This window comes from Grampus griseus (assembly GCF_964374135.1).
Source record: "Grampus griseus genome assembly, chromosome: 4".
Taxonomy (NCBI): Eukaryota; Metazoa; Chordata; class Mammalia; order Artiodactyla; family Delphinidae; genus Grampus; species Grampus griseus.
This window is the reverse complement of record NC_138997.1, coordinates 23,407,775-23,422,395: the sequence shown is the minus strand read 5'-3', so window position 1 is coordinate 23,422,395 and position 14,621 is coordinate 23,407,775. Positions and strand designations below refer to the sequence as shown.

The following is a 14,621-nucleotide window of genomic DNA, read 5'->3' as shown; positions in this document are numbered from 1 at the left end:
TTTAAAAACACTTGTTCTTAACAGATACACACTACTATATACAAAATAGATGAACAACAAGGACCTACTGTATAGCACAGGGAGCTATACTCAATATCTTGTAATAACCTATAACAGAAAAGAATCTGAAAAAGAATAGACAGATGGATATATGTGTAACTGAATTCCTTTGCTGGATACTTAAAACATTTAAAATCAAGTATACAACAATTTAAAAAACACTCTTCTTCTTATATTATCTTTTACACCACCATCCCTGAATGTTGAAGGATAACTTAGAGATACAAATTATTTGTCACACCATTTGCCTAATTTGTGTGGCAACTGTTTACATTACAAGTAATGAATCAAGCAGTATGATAAGTCAAGGAACAAGGTGAAAATAGGATTTATAGGAGAGGAGAAAATATTTCGGACAGTGGGTTCTTGCCTGAACAATCTGAGGGTGAACTGAGTAGCTGGCAGCTGGTAGAAAGAGGCAGGCCTTGGAAATCTGTCTTTCAGTAAACTGAGCAGAAGTGCCAAAGGCATTTTCAGTTCTTTGTGGATTCTCCAGGAAACCTTGAGCACTTAGCTGAGAAGCTAGGGTGATGCTGTCCTGAGAAGTGTTTGCAGGGGTCCTTCCACCCCCATACTATCATACTTGGGTACCAGTTCCTTCACTAAAGTGTCTCAAAAGAATGAGCAGAGATACCTCTGCAGAGTTTAGTGCACTGATGTTTGTCTCAGAATGGTATTAACTCTCATAAGAGTAAAAATAATATGAATGTTCAAAGTCAGAGATTCATAAATAAACTACAGTATTCATACAATGGAATACTATGCAGTCATTAAAAATCTTGTAATAGAAGAGTATTCAAAATATAGAGTATATGTTCATGGTATATATGTTTTAAATGCTATTTACATATTTAAACACAATTATGCCGTATTTAGATGCAATAGCTAAAAGTTCAGATGATTATATACCAAGATGTTTAAAGTATCTGTCTCTGGGTGGTGGAATGATAGATGACTTTTGTATTTTTCTTTGCCCTTTCTTGTATTTTCCAAGTTTAATTTATTCAATCTATTGCTTTTACAATAAAAATCTTCTTTAATTTATAAAACTTCATAAAAGAATTTATAAATTTATAAAACTTATTTTGAAATAAATGGATAATTGCTTAATTATAAAAACCAATTTATTATGTATTCAATGAGATCTTAAACGATACATGAGAATACATGTTCTGTATTTGTATTTGTGTGCATATATGTTTGGGGTAAAGAATAACCATGACCTAGAATTCATTACATCACTTGGTTATCTGGATCCTTAGCCAGTAATCTTAGATCAGAGCCAGCATTTCCTACAATTCTATTAGAGCTCGGAAATTCTACTTTTGAAAGAGAGAATGGATGGAGAACCTTAGAACTGACTCATCCTCTATGAAGCTAGAAGAAAACTAAATTTAATAGTGTCTTTGTTTTAGTTTTTACTGGGGAAATAGGATCGTACTGGGGAGGTGGAGGCATGGGGCAGAACTTCAGTCTTTGTATAACTGCTGTGAGTCTCCATCTTTCTTTAACATGGACAGTTTTACAAAGTTATGTAAAATGGTATGCAGATGCAGCTTCAAGTCGCCCCCCTTATAAGATCAATAATAATAGCCAAGCTGAATGTAATGTCCATTACATGCCAAGTACTGTACTAACTGATGAGTGTGTGAATACACACACATATATATATATTTAACTTAGTCCTCACAATGTCATTTTGAGGCAGGTATTATCATTTTACAGATGAGGAAATCAAGGCTCACTTTCCTCCTCTGTAAGGCCCTGTGATGTACAAATTCTGGAGCTGCCATTGGGAGAGATGTGGGATAAATTTGTCTTTTGTGACACGCTCTCTGGTCCACTCATCGCCTCATTCTTGATTCCTTTCTCAATTTCTCTCTTGTACAGCTTCGCTTTCCACCAACGGCTCAATATCAACCACTCCTAGTGGTCCAAAGAAAACCCCTCCTAGTACGCCTGTACCTACTACAGAAAAGGAAGAAGGTTTGTTCATATTTTAAAGCAGTTGCTCTGGAGTCACTGTTATGGTGCAACTCTATTTAATGGGACCTACCACTGTGGGGAAACTGTGACAAAGACTGAGAAATGGAAGCAAAGTAGACACAGTCCCTCCCACAGAGGAATTCTCACTTCTGGACTGTCACACTGAAAAAATATTGTGGGTTAAAACAATTAAAACAATCTAGCAAAACACATAAACAACGAATGTGACCATGAAATAGTGGGCCAGATAAAAGGGATCCAGTAGTGCAGTGGTGGGGGGGGGGGGCTTGTGGTTAAACCCAGCTGGACTCAGCGAAGGGCTTGGCCCTGTCCCAGGTGCTGACCCTGAGTGAGTTGAACCCTGAGTTCCCCAAAGGGCCTCTGTCTTCTTAATTTTAAAATGGGACTCATTATACTTATCTCACAGTGTTCTCTAAGGATTAAATAAGAAAATGTGTGTAAAATTGCTTGGCTCAGAGCCTGGCACATCATAAGCGCCCAGTAAAATATAAGCCATCTGGGTGCTGAGATAAGAACGGTCAGGTGGCATTCACTCTCTCTCTGGTTATTTTTCTAGGGAGAAGAAGATGACTTTACAAGAGCAGGTTGAAAGTAGAAGGGGAGAGGGTCTTTTGTAGGTGGGGTTTAGGCAGGGTCCTCTGGATTTAAAATAAAGCCTCAAAGAAGACTTAGCGTGGCTACCGGATCATTAGCTAATAGAATCATTGAAAAAATACACTGAGATAAATGGAAGCAATGGATTTTCAGAAGGACAGAGAGCAAGAGAGGAAAATTAGGCTGAGTGCTTGGAACTAATTATTAGGTTTCTGGGTCCAGTTAAACAATCTAATTTTCAAAGTGATTGCAGTGTGAAGCCAACATGTTAGTGTCAAACCAGAAAGCATTGATGGGTCAACTCCAGACACACATGGTGCTACATGCCTTGAATCCTATGAATAAAGAATGGCATGGTGGGTGGGGCATTGTACTAAGTGTTTTCATGCATTAGCTGGTCTTATCCTCATAGGAACTCAAAGAGATGGGTATTATAATCTTCATTTGCCAAGAGAATACTGAAGCACAGAGAAACTAAGTAACTTAGCAAGGCCACACAATGAGTAAGAGGCATACAGATGACTGAAACCCTATCTGTTTTATTCCAGAGCTCATACATCAGCCACAACTATCAACTGCCACAAAGATAGAGAAGACAAGCCCAGTTAACCTTTATGCATAAGTGCTAAAGAATGACCAAATATAACCAAGTCCTTGATTTGTATGTCATACAACATAGTGTGATATGTTATTCATAATATTTAAATTCAAGAAAATTGTGTGGCTACAGTAGTAAGGCAGCTTCTTGACATGAAATGACATTTGGAGACAGCAGAAAAAGAAATATTAGCTGTGGACTGATAAGGGGGAGGTTAACTCCAGCGGAGCCTTAAAGCAACCGTATTAGAAACTTCTACAGAAAGGGAATCCAGTGGGACTGCTGGCAAAAACTTAGCTGAGACACAGTAAGGGTTTGGATCCTCATGGTGGCTGTGGCATAAATCTGGAAAATTGATAGCAACATGGCCTCTTTTGGGGTTGGACTGATGTCCATGCAGGATGATGGGTCAATACGTCTCCTTTCTGATCACCGTTTTTACATTTTTTAAAAATGCACTGCTTCTTGTGGAAGTCCACGGATGGTTCTTCCAACACTTTTTCACACCCTTCCCTTTAGTTCATGAGATGGTTTACTAATTTCTGATTCATGAAAACTTGTTGGGTAGTTGAAAGTAGATATTGGAATTACTAATGTTAAGACTGACATTACCTCATACATTTTACTAGCTCACTGCTGAAAGTTGAACATTAGCTCTCTAAGCACGGTTAAGAAAAAGAAATCCACTAGACAGTCTGATTCCAAAATGGTATTTTTAAAACATGCCTTATGTTTTCTAACTTTATTTTGAAACGCTATCCTTTTAGCCGCAAGACAAAGATATCCACACAATTTCTCACAACCAGGTATGGTAATATTTGACGTGGAATGATGATCATTCCATTTAAAATTTTGTTTTGCTAGTTTTAAATGCCTATGAAAATAGAAATGTCAATTTTATTTTCTATGTTTATTTTCTTTTTTTGCTGTTTTCTTTAATTGAAGTATAATTGCTGTACGATATTATATAAGTTACAGGTGTACTATACAGTGATTCACAATTTTTAAAAGTCATACTCCATTTATAGTTATTGTAAAATATTGGCTATATTCCCTGTGCTGTACAGTATATCCTGGTAGCTTATTTTATACATGATAGTTTGTACCTCTTACTCTCCTACCCCAATATTGACTGTCCTCCTTCCCTCTCCCCACTGGTAACCACTAGTTTATTTTAAAAACAAGAGAGTATATGTTATTGACTTTAGTCACACAAAATTATAAAGGCAAACAAAATATGCTCTTTTCAAAATTAAAATAGGCATCTATAATTTCCTTAAACATTTTGGAAACAGGAATACATAATTTGATCATCATTTTTCTTTTAAGTTAGATATTTTTTTAGCTTTCTAAGTAACTATGGGTACTTGAGAAAAGTCTAGAGCTTATAAAACGCTGGAACTTCTCCCTCCCTACTATAAAGAAAGCAAGGGGCTTAAAAATCATCTACTTAATTGGCACCAATCCAGAATAAATACAGACCATTCGTGTCTCCATCCGGATTTGTTCTGGGCCCTGCGCTACCAATTTGGAGCTATCTTCCCAATCCTCTCTATCTGGGGACTGTCGCTTCCCCACTTAGGTGCTGCTGTCGCTTTGGCTCTGGTTCATTTATGTGCTTATTTACTACTCTGCATCTCTAGGCCTCCCTTCCCACTTGGCCTGTGTCCATACTCACACCAGAAAAATGGATTGTATAACTGAGTCACTATCCCATAAATTAAAGCTAAGTGGAGAAGAAGGCTGGACAATACCAGTGATAGGAAAAGCCACTTTTACTTTTTTACCACTAATAAGGCTTTTAAATATAAACTAGCCAAATAAATACGCTCTTTTCCCTGTATGTCTTGCCCTCAGTTCTATATACTTCATTTGGAAGCACTGCAAATATGCCGTGAATATGTGAGAGTACCTCTAACTTAAATTCTGTTTCACTCCCAACGTGTAAAAGATTTGAAAAAGATTTTTAGTGATTTTATTATAGACTACACATAAGGATACTGTAGAGGGAACAGAGGCTTAGAATATAGGTGAGCTGGATAGTAGTTACCAGTCTACTTCTAACTAGTTATCTCACCTAGTGTAACTTGAACTCATTAGACCTCTTTTCCTTTTACAACGTGATTATACCAGGTTCCTTCCAAATTTTTGATTCTATGATCTGTCCAATACTCTTTTATACATCAAGACATTATTTTCTCCCATATCACTGAAACTATGAAAGAGTCTGTGGTTTCTCCCTTATTGGGTAGAAGGTCCACATAGCTCTTATCCGTAATTAAACCTCTGAGGTCCTATAAACTCCACCGGACTTGGAGTTGAAACCCCTGGGTCTTGGTACTGTCGTTAGTTGTGTGACCTTGGACAAAAGATTTTACCACTTAAAGTCCCAGTTTCCCACGTGGTTACTGTGAAAAACCTAATTTTTGAAAAACTAAAATATACATAAAAGTTTATTAATGTACGTTCTATAAAAAAGACAAAGTGATATTACCCTGATTTTACCTGCTTTACTTTTCAATTGCTATGTCATTTACTTTACACTTTTGTAATTTGCTGCTTTATTTTTCTCTCACAGTAATAACAGTCATTATTTATTCTGTGATGGCTGTTATCATTGGAATTATCCTCATAAGTGCTCAGCTTATTGGCCTGCTGATAAAGGTGAGGACTCAGTTTTTAATTTTGCTGTAAATGCTGGTGTAAATTTTAAGCTCTAGGAGGGTTTAGTCCTCTGCGTTCAACTAAACTCAAAGAGAAACAAAACTGCGTAAAACTCATCTTTTTCAACTGGACACATAGAAGTCACTGCATTACTCTAACAGAATTTTTTTTTTCGCACTTGCCCTATAAAGAAACCCCCAATATAAATCTATCCCCCTCTTCCAATGAAAGATCCTCCAAACTTTTTGTCTAACTTGATTTAATATATTTTGATGGATATGGATGAAATAGTCAAATTTCTAATTATAGTATATAGTTTAATTTGTGTATGAAAAATATTTAAAATAACATGATATATTTATGCATGTTTAAAACGTTTGCTTTTTTTAATTCTCGTATTTCCTGAGACAGATTTTTCAAACTCCACCTATGACTCTTCCAGCATGAGTGATTTTTTTTCACCCCTAAAATTAATTTTGAGTCTGTATGACAGAGTCCAAAGCACACGACCTTTACTGTAACTTTCTTTATAAGACAGTTCGGACACACATTGGTGTGTGTGATTATAATGCTAGTAATTGGAACTATAATCATAGATCATTAAGTCCCTAGTCACAAAAGAATGGTACAATTGAGTTCTTATTCACACTATTTTTTACCTCTCTTTGTGATCTCCATACTATAAACACTATATATTCTTTTAAAAAGGCTTGTTTAGATAGATAACAATATTGCAATGGCAGGCCTATAACAAGTTTGACAGTAAATCTACATAAAGTTCCTTTGCCCTTTTCTTTTTTAACTATTTTTATTAGGTGATTTTGATAATCATACAAATCTATGATTGATTAGCATGACTCCATGTCAACGTATCTTCTCTAAATAATACTTTCTTAATAAAAGCAAAGTAATTGAGAGTATCTACTCTAATATGAAAGATTTTGTAACGACTTGAATGGGAGATGACCCCTCGTTTGCAGTTTAAATGTTGGGGAAAAAGTAATCTCCTTGGGTTTGGGCATAGATGGCAAACTTAAACTTAGTTGTCTTCTCTCTTGGTTGATGATCTAAAATCTGAAAAAGTCAATGACATACTTAGTTGGCCAAATTCAGAGAAAATCTATATGGATATAGAAGAATTGGGTCATGGTTAATATGACTAAAAGAACTTATCTCTTTTTTAAAAATTTCCATTTTGGCTTTTCATTACAGCAGGGAAATATGACAGAGTCAAGGTTTGGGGTAATAATTCACCTACAGAAATAACAAATGCTGTTTAGAAATACAAATACAAGTTTAAATCAAAGTTTGTAAATATCTACAAAATAACGACTTCTCCCACAAAAGAACTCTGCAAAGTGAAGTTTAATCGAAAAAAAACAAACTTTAGCCAAAAAAATACATATTTTTAATCTGAGGTATTTTTCTTTATTGTGTCTAAGTTTATAAAACTGTGGTATTAACATTATTCTGGTTTTTATTCATAGAGAAATCCAACTCTTGGAACAAGCGATCCTTTAACTTCTGTAAAAATAGGAGAAACAGGTTGGTGCTAATATTTTTATTGCCTTTTGTGTTTTTGAAAGGGAAGTAAGTTAATGACTTACTTCTTTCTGAGTTAGGAAGGGTGCATCCAATTAGGATTCATTTATATTCTATTTTATCAATGCCTCCTCTGTAAGAATTTTTTTTGTGAATGTTTATCTGCAGCATATTGAAATTCTCCCTTAGGCATAATGTATCTTTAAAAAAGAAAAAAGTAAAACAAATATGATAAGTAAAGTAAAAACCAAGTTATTTGTGTACTTCTTATTTTTCAAACTGCAAAGTTGTGTATAGGAGACCCTCCAGTGGGTATAGTTTAATAGTCCCGTATCTGGAGCCAGACCTGGATTTGAATACATACTCCAACACTTATCAGCTGTGTAATAGCTATCAGCTGAGCCAGCTATTCATGTGGAGATGATGATAGTGAATGTGGAGATAATTTAACATGGACATGATGATGGCCTTCATCTCACAGAGTTTCATGAGGATTAAATGAACCAGCACAAGTAAAGCACCTAGAACAGTGCTTGGCCATAGTAAGTACCTATGGCCTGTTTATATTATAAATAGTGCAGGCTTCATTTCCAAATGACTTTTGCACAAATGGCCAGTCACTTGGCTCTGTTCTCATTTCCACTCCCAGGCGCAAAGAGGGACACGAACATGGGGAAAATGGTGTATCTTGCTCACCCAGAATAGTATCGACTCACCCAATACTCTTTCCAAAAAGAGCACTCATGCCAACCTTAAAAAGTGTGAGATTTTTACATTTAAAAACATCCAGGTATTAGTACTCTCTTGCAGAAAAGAAAAAAAAGTAAACTCTAACAATGCTGGAGCATCCATACCAGCATGAGAGCAATTCATAAGAGCTGTGTAGTAGTTGCTGCCTCTATGTCTTTAAATACCCAGCCAATTTTATTAAATATGGCCTGTTGTATAATCTCACTAATTGAGTATATAGTTCTATTAAAATTTGCTTCAGACATAAATGCAAGTGACATCTATTTGGGGATATGTCCACCAAGAACAAGTCTCTGTGGAACGGGCTTTTTTTTTTTGCGGTACGCGGGCCTCTCACTGTTGTGGCCTCTCCCATTGCGGAGCACAGGCTCCGGACGCGCCGGCTCAGCGGCCATGACTCACAGGCCCGGCCGCTCCGCGGCATGTGGGATCTTCCCAGACCGGGGCATGAACCCGTGTCCCTACATCGGCAGGCGGACTCTCAACCACTGCGCCACCAGGGAAGCCCTGGAATGGGCTTTAAATGCTCAAGCAAAAGGGAACTGATTCTGCCTTCTACAAAATCGATTGAAGTTTTTCCCAGAATTAACAAGGGCTGTAAATTTCTAGATTCCAGTTTCAACCCTATACCTAACACCTATCTTCAAAGGACTTGCTAGGACTTTGGGGTCACAAAAAATAGAGAGTTTTAAACTTCTACCCCCAACCACATAACCTGTATGCAGAACTAGCCTCATCACATTATCTTATAGCTTCTTAAAGCTTAACGATTCTCGTTACATAATTGTTTAGTCCTAGGAAATTCATGCTCGGTAGGCTGAATGGCCTACATGTAATTTTCAGCTAACAGGATTAATAAAACCCAATCTGCAGATACTTAAAACAACAAAAGTTTTGAGTCATGTAACGGATTCACTTCATTTACTAAGGTTACTTCCTTATAGGACTTGCAGCTAGAACAAATATGCGTTAAGTATTTATTTTATCTACATTCTGCATTGTTTAAAAAAAATGTTTTGAAGCTGCTTTTAAAATGGAGAATTTGCCAGTCAAAACCTTTTTGGGGCTTCCCTGGTGGCACAGTGGTTGAGAGTCCGCCTGCCGATGTAGGGGACACGGGTTCGTGCCCCGGTCCGGGAAGATCCCACATGCCGCGGAGCGGCTGGGCCCGTGAGCCATGGCCGCTGGGCCTGCGCGTCCGGAGCCTGTGCTCTGCAACGGGAGAGGCCACAACAGTGAGAGGCCCGTGTACCGCAAAAAAAAAAAAAAAAAACCTTTTTGTTGTTGTTGTTACCTAAATTTCTATATGCTTTTAACTACTGATTTATTTTGATGACAAATTTAGAGTTTAGTGTTTTGTCTGCTTTTTTTTTTTGCTTTTTTTTTTCCCATACAATCTTGAGCCTCTCTGTGGAATAGCCCACAAAAGTTTGGGACAATTTAATCCATCAAAGTGCATTAATATATCCTTGTTAGTTATTTACCACATGCTTACTGTGGGCTGGGCACCACACTCGCATTAGATATACCAATAGGAATCTCTGTCCTCTAGAAGCTGAGAATCTAGTTGGGGAAACAGACTGTGGTCATTGTAGGGAACAAGTTTTAAGGTAGCAGAGGCGTTAGCATCTAAAAAAGGCCGGGGCAGGTAGCAAAAGCTTCTGGAAATGAAATCACCAGAGGGCAGTCTTAGGGGACACAGAAACATTTCTGGGGGAAAGTCAGTTCTAAGCAAAAGGGGAGCTTGAGCAAAAGCATAAAAGAAGACAGGATATGGTGTAGTTAAGGAATTGGGTGCATTTCCACATTAGCAAGATTAATGCCTCAGTTCGCCATTCATTTCTCAAATATTTGTAAAGGCAATGGGAAGTCAGATGAAACAGATTTTAGGCTCAATTCATTTCCCCATATTTGTGCAAATGAAGTTATTAAATGTGTCTTAGTAAGTTAATGAAATTGTTACTGGAGAGTAGGTTCTTGTCTCATCGCAGAAAGAATTCAGATACGAGACACGGAGGTCAAGAAAATAAAGTGAGGATTTATTAAGCGATAGTGTGCTATCAAGGGGAGAGCGGGCAGACTCAGGTGAGTAGCTGCCCTGAATTCCTTTAGCAATCCAGTTATATGGGTACAAAAATGAATAGGCAGAATATTCACTGGGGAGGGAAAAGTTTGGGGTTGTATTCCCTGATTTTCATCCCAGCTCCACCTTTCCAAGGAGAGGAAAGATTTTTGTCCTTATTTAGCCTTGATCAGAAGTGTCACAGCATCGGTGCATGGTGGCAACATTTTATCTGCAAGGCTAATTTTATTGTAATGAGGGCATAATGAGCAAAAGGTTACGTTTGGACACTGGAGATTCCTGACTTTTCCCACCTTTCTTTGTCTGCCTCCTGGACACCTGTTACCCCAAAATGTGTGGTTTCCTGTCAGTCCTGGGTTTTTTTGTCTGCCCAAAGACCCCCTTGTTTACAAGCTGTATGGTTTCCTGCCGTTTGGCCTGTGCTTCCCTTTCTCTTCTCTTATCTAGCTATCTGTCTGCTCTAACAAAATAGGTTATAAAATCTAATCCCCGCACCTCACAGGAAATTTTGGGAAACACTAAGATTCCAAAAAACTGTTTTAGCCCTACTTTTGTAGAATACTGCTCTAAAGTAACTTACAAGTCAAAGGCAATAAGAGATTACAGTGATCGTACCATCTCAATGAGAACTAGAAATGGTAGGGTATAAAGCATGAATTGCTTTAACCTCCTTGAACTTGCACACGATTAATGGTTGGTGGGAAATGAGAATAAGTGAATCTGAGTTAGCTGCCCACAGTGGCGGCCACATGTGACCCCTGCCAGCCCATTTTTTATGGGAGAATTTTGAGCTGCACAGTTCCTATAATTCCCCCAATAGAAGGAAACTGTGAAGAATGCTCTGCGTCCATAACAGTAAAAGTTCATCCCATCCCTTTCGCACAGTCTGCGGAAGTAACATAAATCCAACCTACCAGCCAAGAAAGTTGGAACGTCAGATTTGGTGCAGGAGATCAGCCCTTCTTTCACATGCTAGAATCAGAGAGGAATCTACCAGTGAGTTTCTGTACAGACCTGCCCTTGCTTATGTCTAAGAAAAAAAAATTATTCCTAAAAGAGATTACAGACTACTTGTCTTAAATTCAAACACACATCTGTAATTCAACTCACTTATCATTTACGGCCTTCCCACTATATTCTACCCCTACACAAGTTCTCTCTTAGTTGCTCATCTCCGCAGAAACTAGAAAGAGTGATTATGTTTGTTCCTTACCTAAGGTTTTTACAATAGATTTCCTAAGAAATTTTTTTTCATTACACATAACTCTAATAGAGCTAATATGAAAAGAAATTCCTTTCATTTCTTAACAATTGTATTCCAGGACAACTCTGATAGAATATAGAATCCTGAAATATTTTTATGCATTAATTTCGTGTTGTATTTAAATATAACTATGTTTTATACTACTGTTTTGTTTTGTTTTTCTCTATAATCCTTCTACAGTATAGTCACCGATGAGAATCTGTTCACCAAGCCAAGTTTTGGAAGAACTCAAAGACAAGACTTCAGTCAAGTGAAAAATAAACATGTAAATTTTGGTCAAGTGAAAAATGAGCATGTAAAAAAAACCCAATAAATTGTATACCTTCCAAAGTTGTACAATTGCAGGATGAAAATTTCATTGTAATGAGTCCAGTGACAAATATTTTCTTTCATGCTTGTTTTTGTGTGTTAGCATAATTTTTGTAATTAAGTAACTTGGAATTCTTATCCAAAACTTTAGTTGGCTTCGTCCACAATTCTTTAAGACTGACATTCTATTCTTTTGTATTTTAATGATTGTGCTGTCAAATGAAAGGCTTGTAACATCTAGATAAAATCTAAGTTCTCTTCTCATTCTAAACTTCCAAGTCTATTTTCATTGTTTTGAATAAATTAAGAGGACAGTGAAATGCTATTATTTCCTTCATTGCTGAACAGGCAGGGTATGTATTACACTAATGATGATGATGTTTTAGTCACACTAATAAAGCTTGTGCTTGGAAATGCCTTGCATCATACATACATACATACACATATACATACATACACATATGTACATACACATAAAGATATGGACATAGATATAGATGTATAAAATGACACCTACTTTCATCCTATAATGCATAAATCAACACAAAAGATTTTTCCCATTAAAAAAGTGAGGTGTTACACATGTGTAAATGGCTCATTTAAAATAACTGTCTGATAGTCTAGAGCATTAACTCATTCAGGGCACTGACTGATGCATTGTGTTCGACTGGGAGAGTTAGTTATGTCAGTGGGCAGAGTATCCTGAGAAAGAATTAATGACTTTTTCTTCCTAATAACTCTGTAAATGCAACAAAATGTGCAAATTTAACATGCAGGTAAATATATTAAAAGGGTATTCTGTATTGTCAATTAAATTCTTTAATCTGTCCAGTCCTGGTTTCTCTTATTAGTAAAGTTTTGGAAACTGGTTTAAATAATCTAAAAGAAATTTCTGGATACAAGAGACTAAGGCTTTGTGACTATACAGTTATCACTCATTTACAGTAAAACTTGAAAAGCAATGTAAAAACAAAGTACCTTCTTGTGATGTTCTATTTCCAAATGAACAAAAATCCATATAGCTTTTCATTGTTGTGTAATAATTAAGTAAATAATATTATGTACATATTTGAGCCTGGGAATGTAGATTTACTTTTTAATAAGTTAAAAAAATCTAAATCTTAACCTACTTGTATGTTCAGAGAGTATTCTTATACTAAATTGATTATATAAAAATAAAGAATAAGAACAACATATTTCTGTTGGTATATGTATTTAAAAGTAGTTTTAACAGTATTATTGGGTTAAATTAATCAAAAGAATGACCCAAGCATCAAGCCAACTTTAAATGTATTTTTTAAATAAAAACAAAATGTTGAACCAAGAGAGAACATGAGACTAACCTTGTCTTTAAAGTAATTTACGACTCAAAGGCAATAAGCGATCAGAGTGACTGTGCCATCTCTACCAGGGCAAGAGAGTCCAGAGAATAACTGAAATAGGAATTGCTTTAACCTCCTTCAACTCTTCCTCAATTTCTCTGTACTTCTATCAAAGGATTTTTCACATTTAAATTTAATATTTGTGGGGAAAAAATGGCCTTTACTCTTCATATTTTTATAATTAAATCATCATAAGATTATAGAAAAGAAATCTTACCTATGAGGTCATCATGCCCCTATGAATGGTTCACTTAGAATTTTTTAAACTTTGGGACTGGAGTGGGGGTGGGAGGGAAGCTGATTAGAAAACATCATCCTTCAGGCCTGGGTGTTTGTTTGCCTAAGTGTGAGCAAAGGGTCTACAGTAGGGAGAAAATGAATGGAGAAAAGGGAGAGATGCTTGAAGGCAGAACATGGGGAGGCGAGGAATGACGTGGTTAAAGGGTTATTGTAATGATACCCATAATAGTAATTGAGGGAGAGCCTTCCGATTTATTCTCAGCATTTGTCTTATCAAATTTTGCAAATTTCATACAAGAAACTCCTAAGAGCCAAATGTCAATTAAACAAAAATCAGTACAAAATTCTGCCCAGTATCATGCATAAGCCTCTTATTATGTCAACACAGTTCTAATGAATCTGTGCCCTCAGCTCTATTTAGCTGGACTATGTCTACTGGCAACTGATAAAAGATTTTCAGCCTCTAGCTTTAAACAAGTGCTCTGAATTCTCATGTGTTGCTTGTACTATTATTTGGGTTCCATCCCCTACTTAACTGGGTGTCATTGAAAGCAGGGACTTTTCATTCGTTTTTGTAATTCCTGTGAGGCTTGATAAAACTCACTTATTTCATGACGCTTTTCTTAATATTTAAAATGCCATTATACATAGTGATATCTTGAAAGTTTCACATGGCATGATATGGAAAGAGAATCGATCTTGGAGCCAGAGTTTGAACGCTTGCTTATTTATTCACATAATTTCTGTTTCCTTATCGTAATGTGAGGGTGAGAATAACCACCTTGCAAAAATGTCTTGAGATTTATTCAAAATGAAGTGCATAGGGTGGTCAGCACCAAGGGAGCGCTTGTGTCCTCTGAACACTACAGAAGTCTGACTCTCACTTGGGAATCTAAACAATAGATGCCCCAGTCCTGCTCCGACAGTGCAGCCAGGACAGGTAATGATGCTGGGGATGACAAGCATTCCTAAATTTGGTGGGGAGGGGCCAATGGGAAAAAGACTTTCCTATGGGCTTTCTATGGGTTCTGGGTTGTGGGGGACTGTTGGGCATATCAGACATGAATTCCTAGAGGAGGGACTAGCTTTAAATAGAAAGTAGAAGTGCTGCCAGATACCTTAGGACTG

General features: G+C 36.8%; 1 protein-coding gene across 1 annotated transcript in view; it reads left to right on the top strand.

Moving 5' to 3' along the window:
- LOC309821822 (glycophorin-A-like) overlaps positions 1 to 14,621 on the top strand; it is a gene marked incomplete at both ends in the record, with an annotated part of 50,393 nt that overhangs the window by 15,661 nt on the left and 20,111 nt on the right. Inside the window, 4 exons of the mRNA XM_082653303.1 lie at positions 1,951 to 2,046; positions 4,027 to 4,065; positions 5,838 to 5,923; positions 7,411 to 7,468. Coding sequence (XP_082509429.1) covers positions 1,951 to 2,046; positions 4,027 to 4,065; positions 5,838 to 5,923; positions 7,411 to 7,468 — 279 coding nt within the window. The remainder of the gene's footprint in view (positions 1 to 1,950; positions 2,047 to 4,026; positions 4,066 to 5,837; positions 5,924 to 7,410; positions 7,469 to 14,621) is intronic.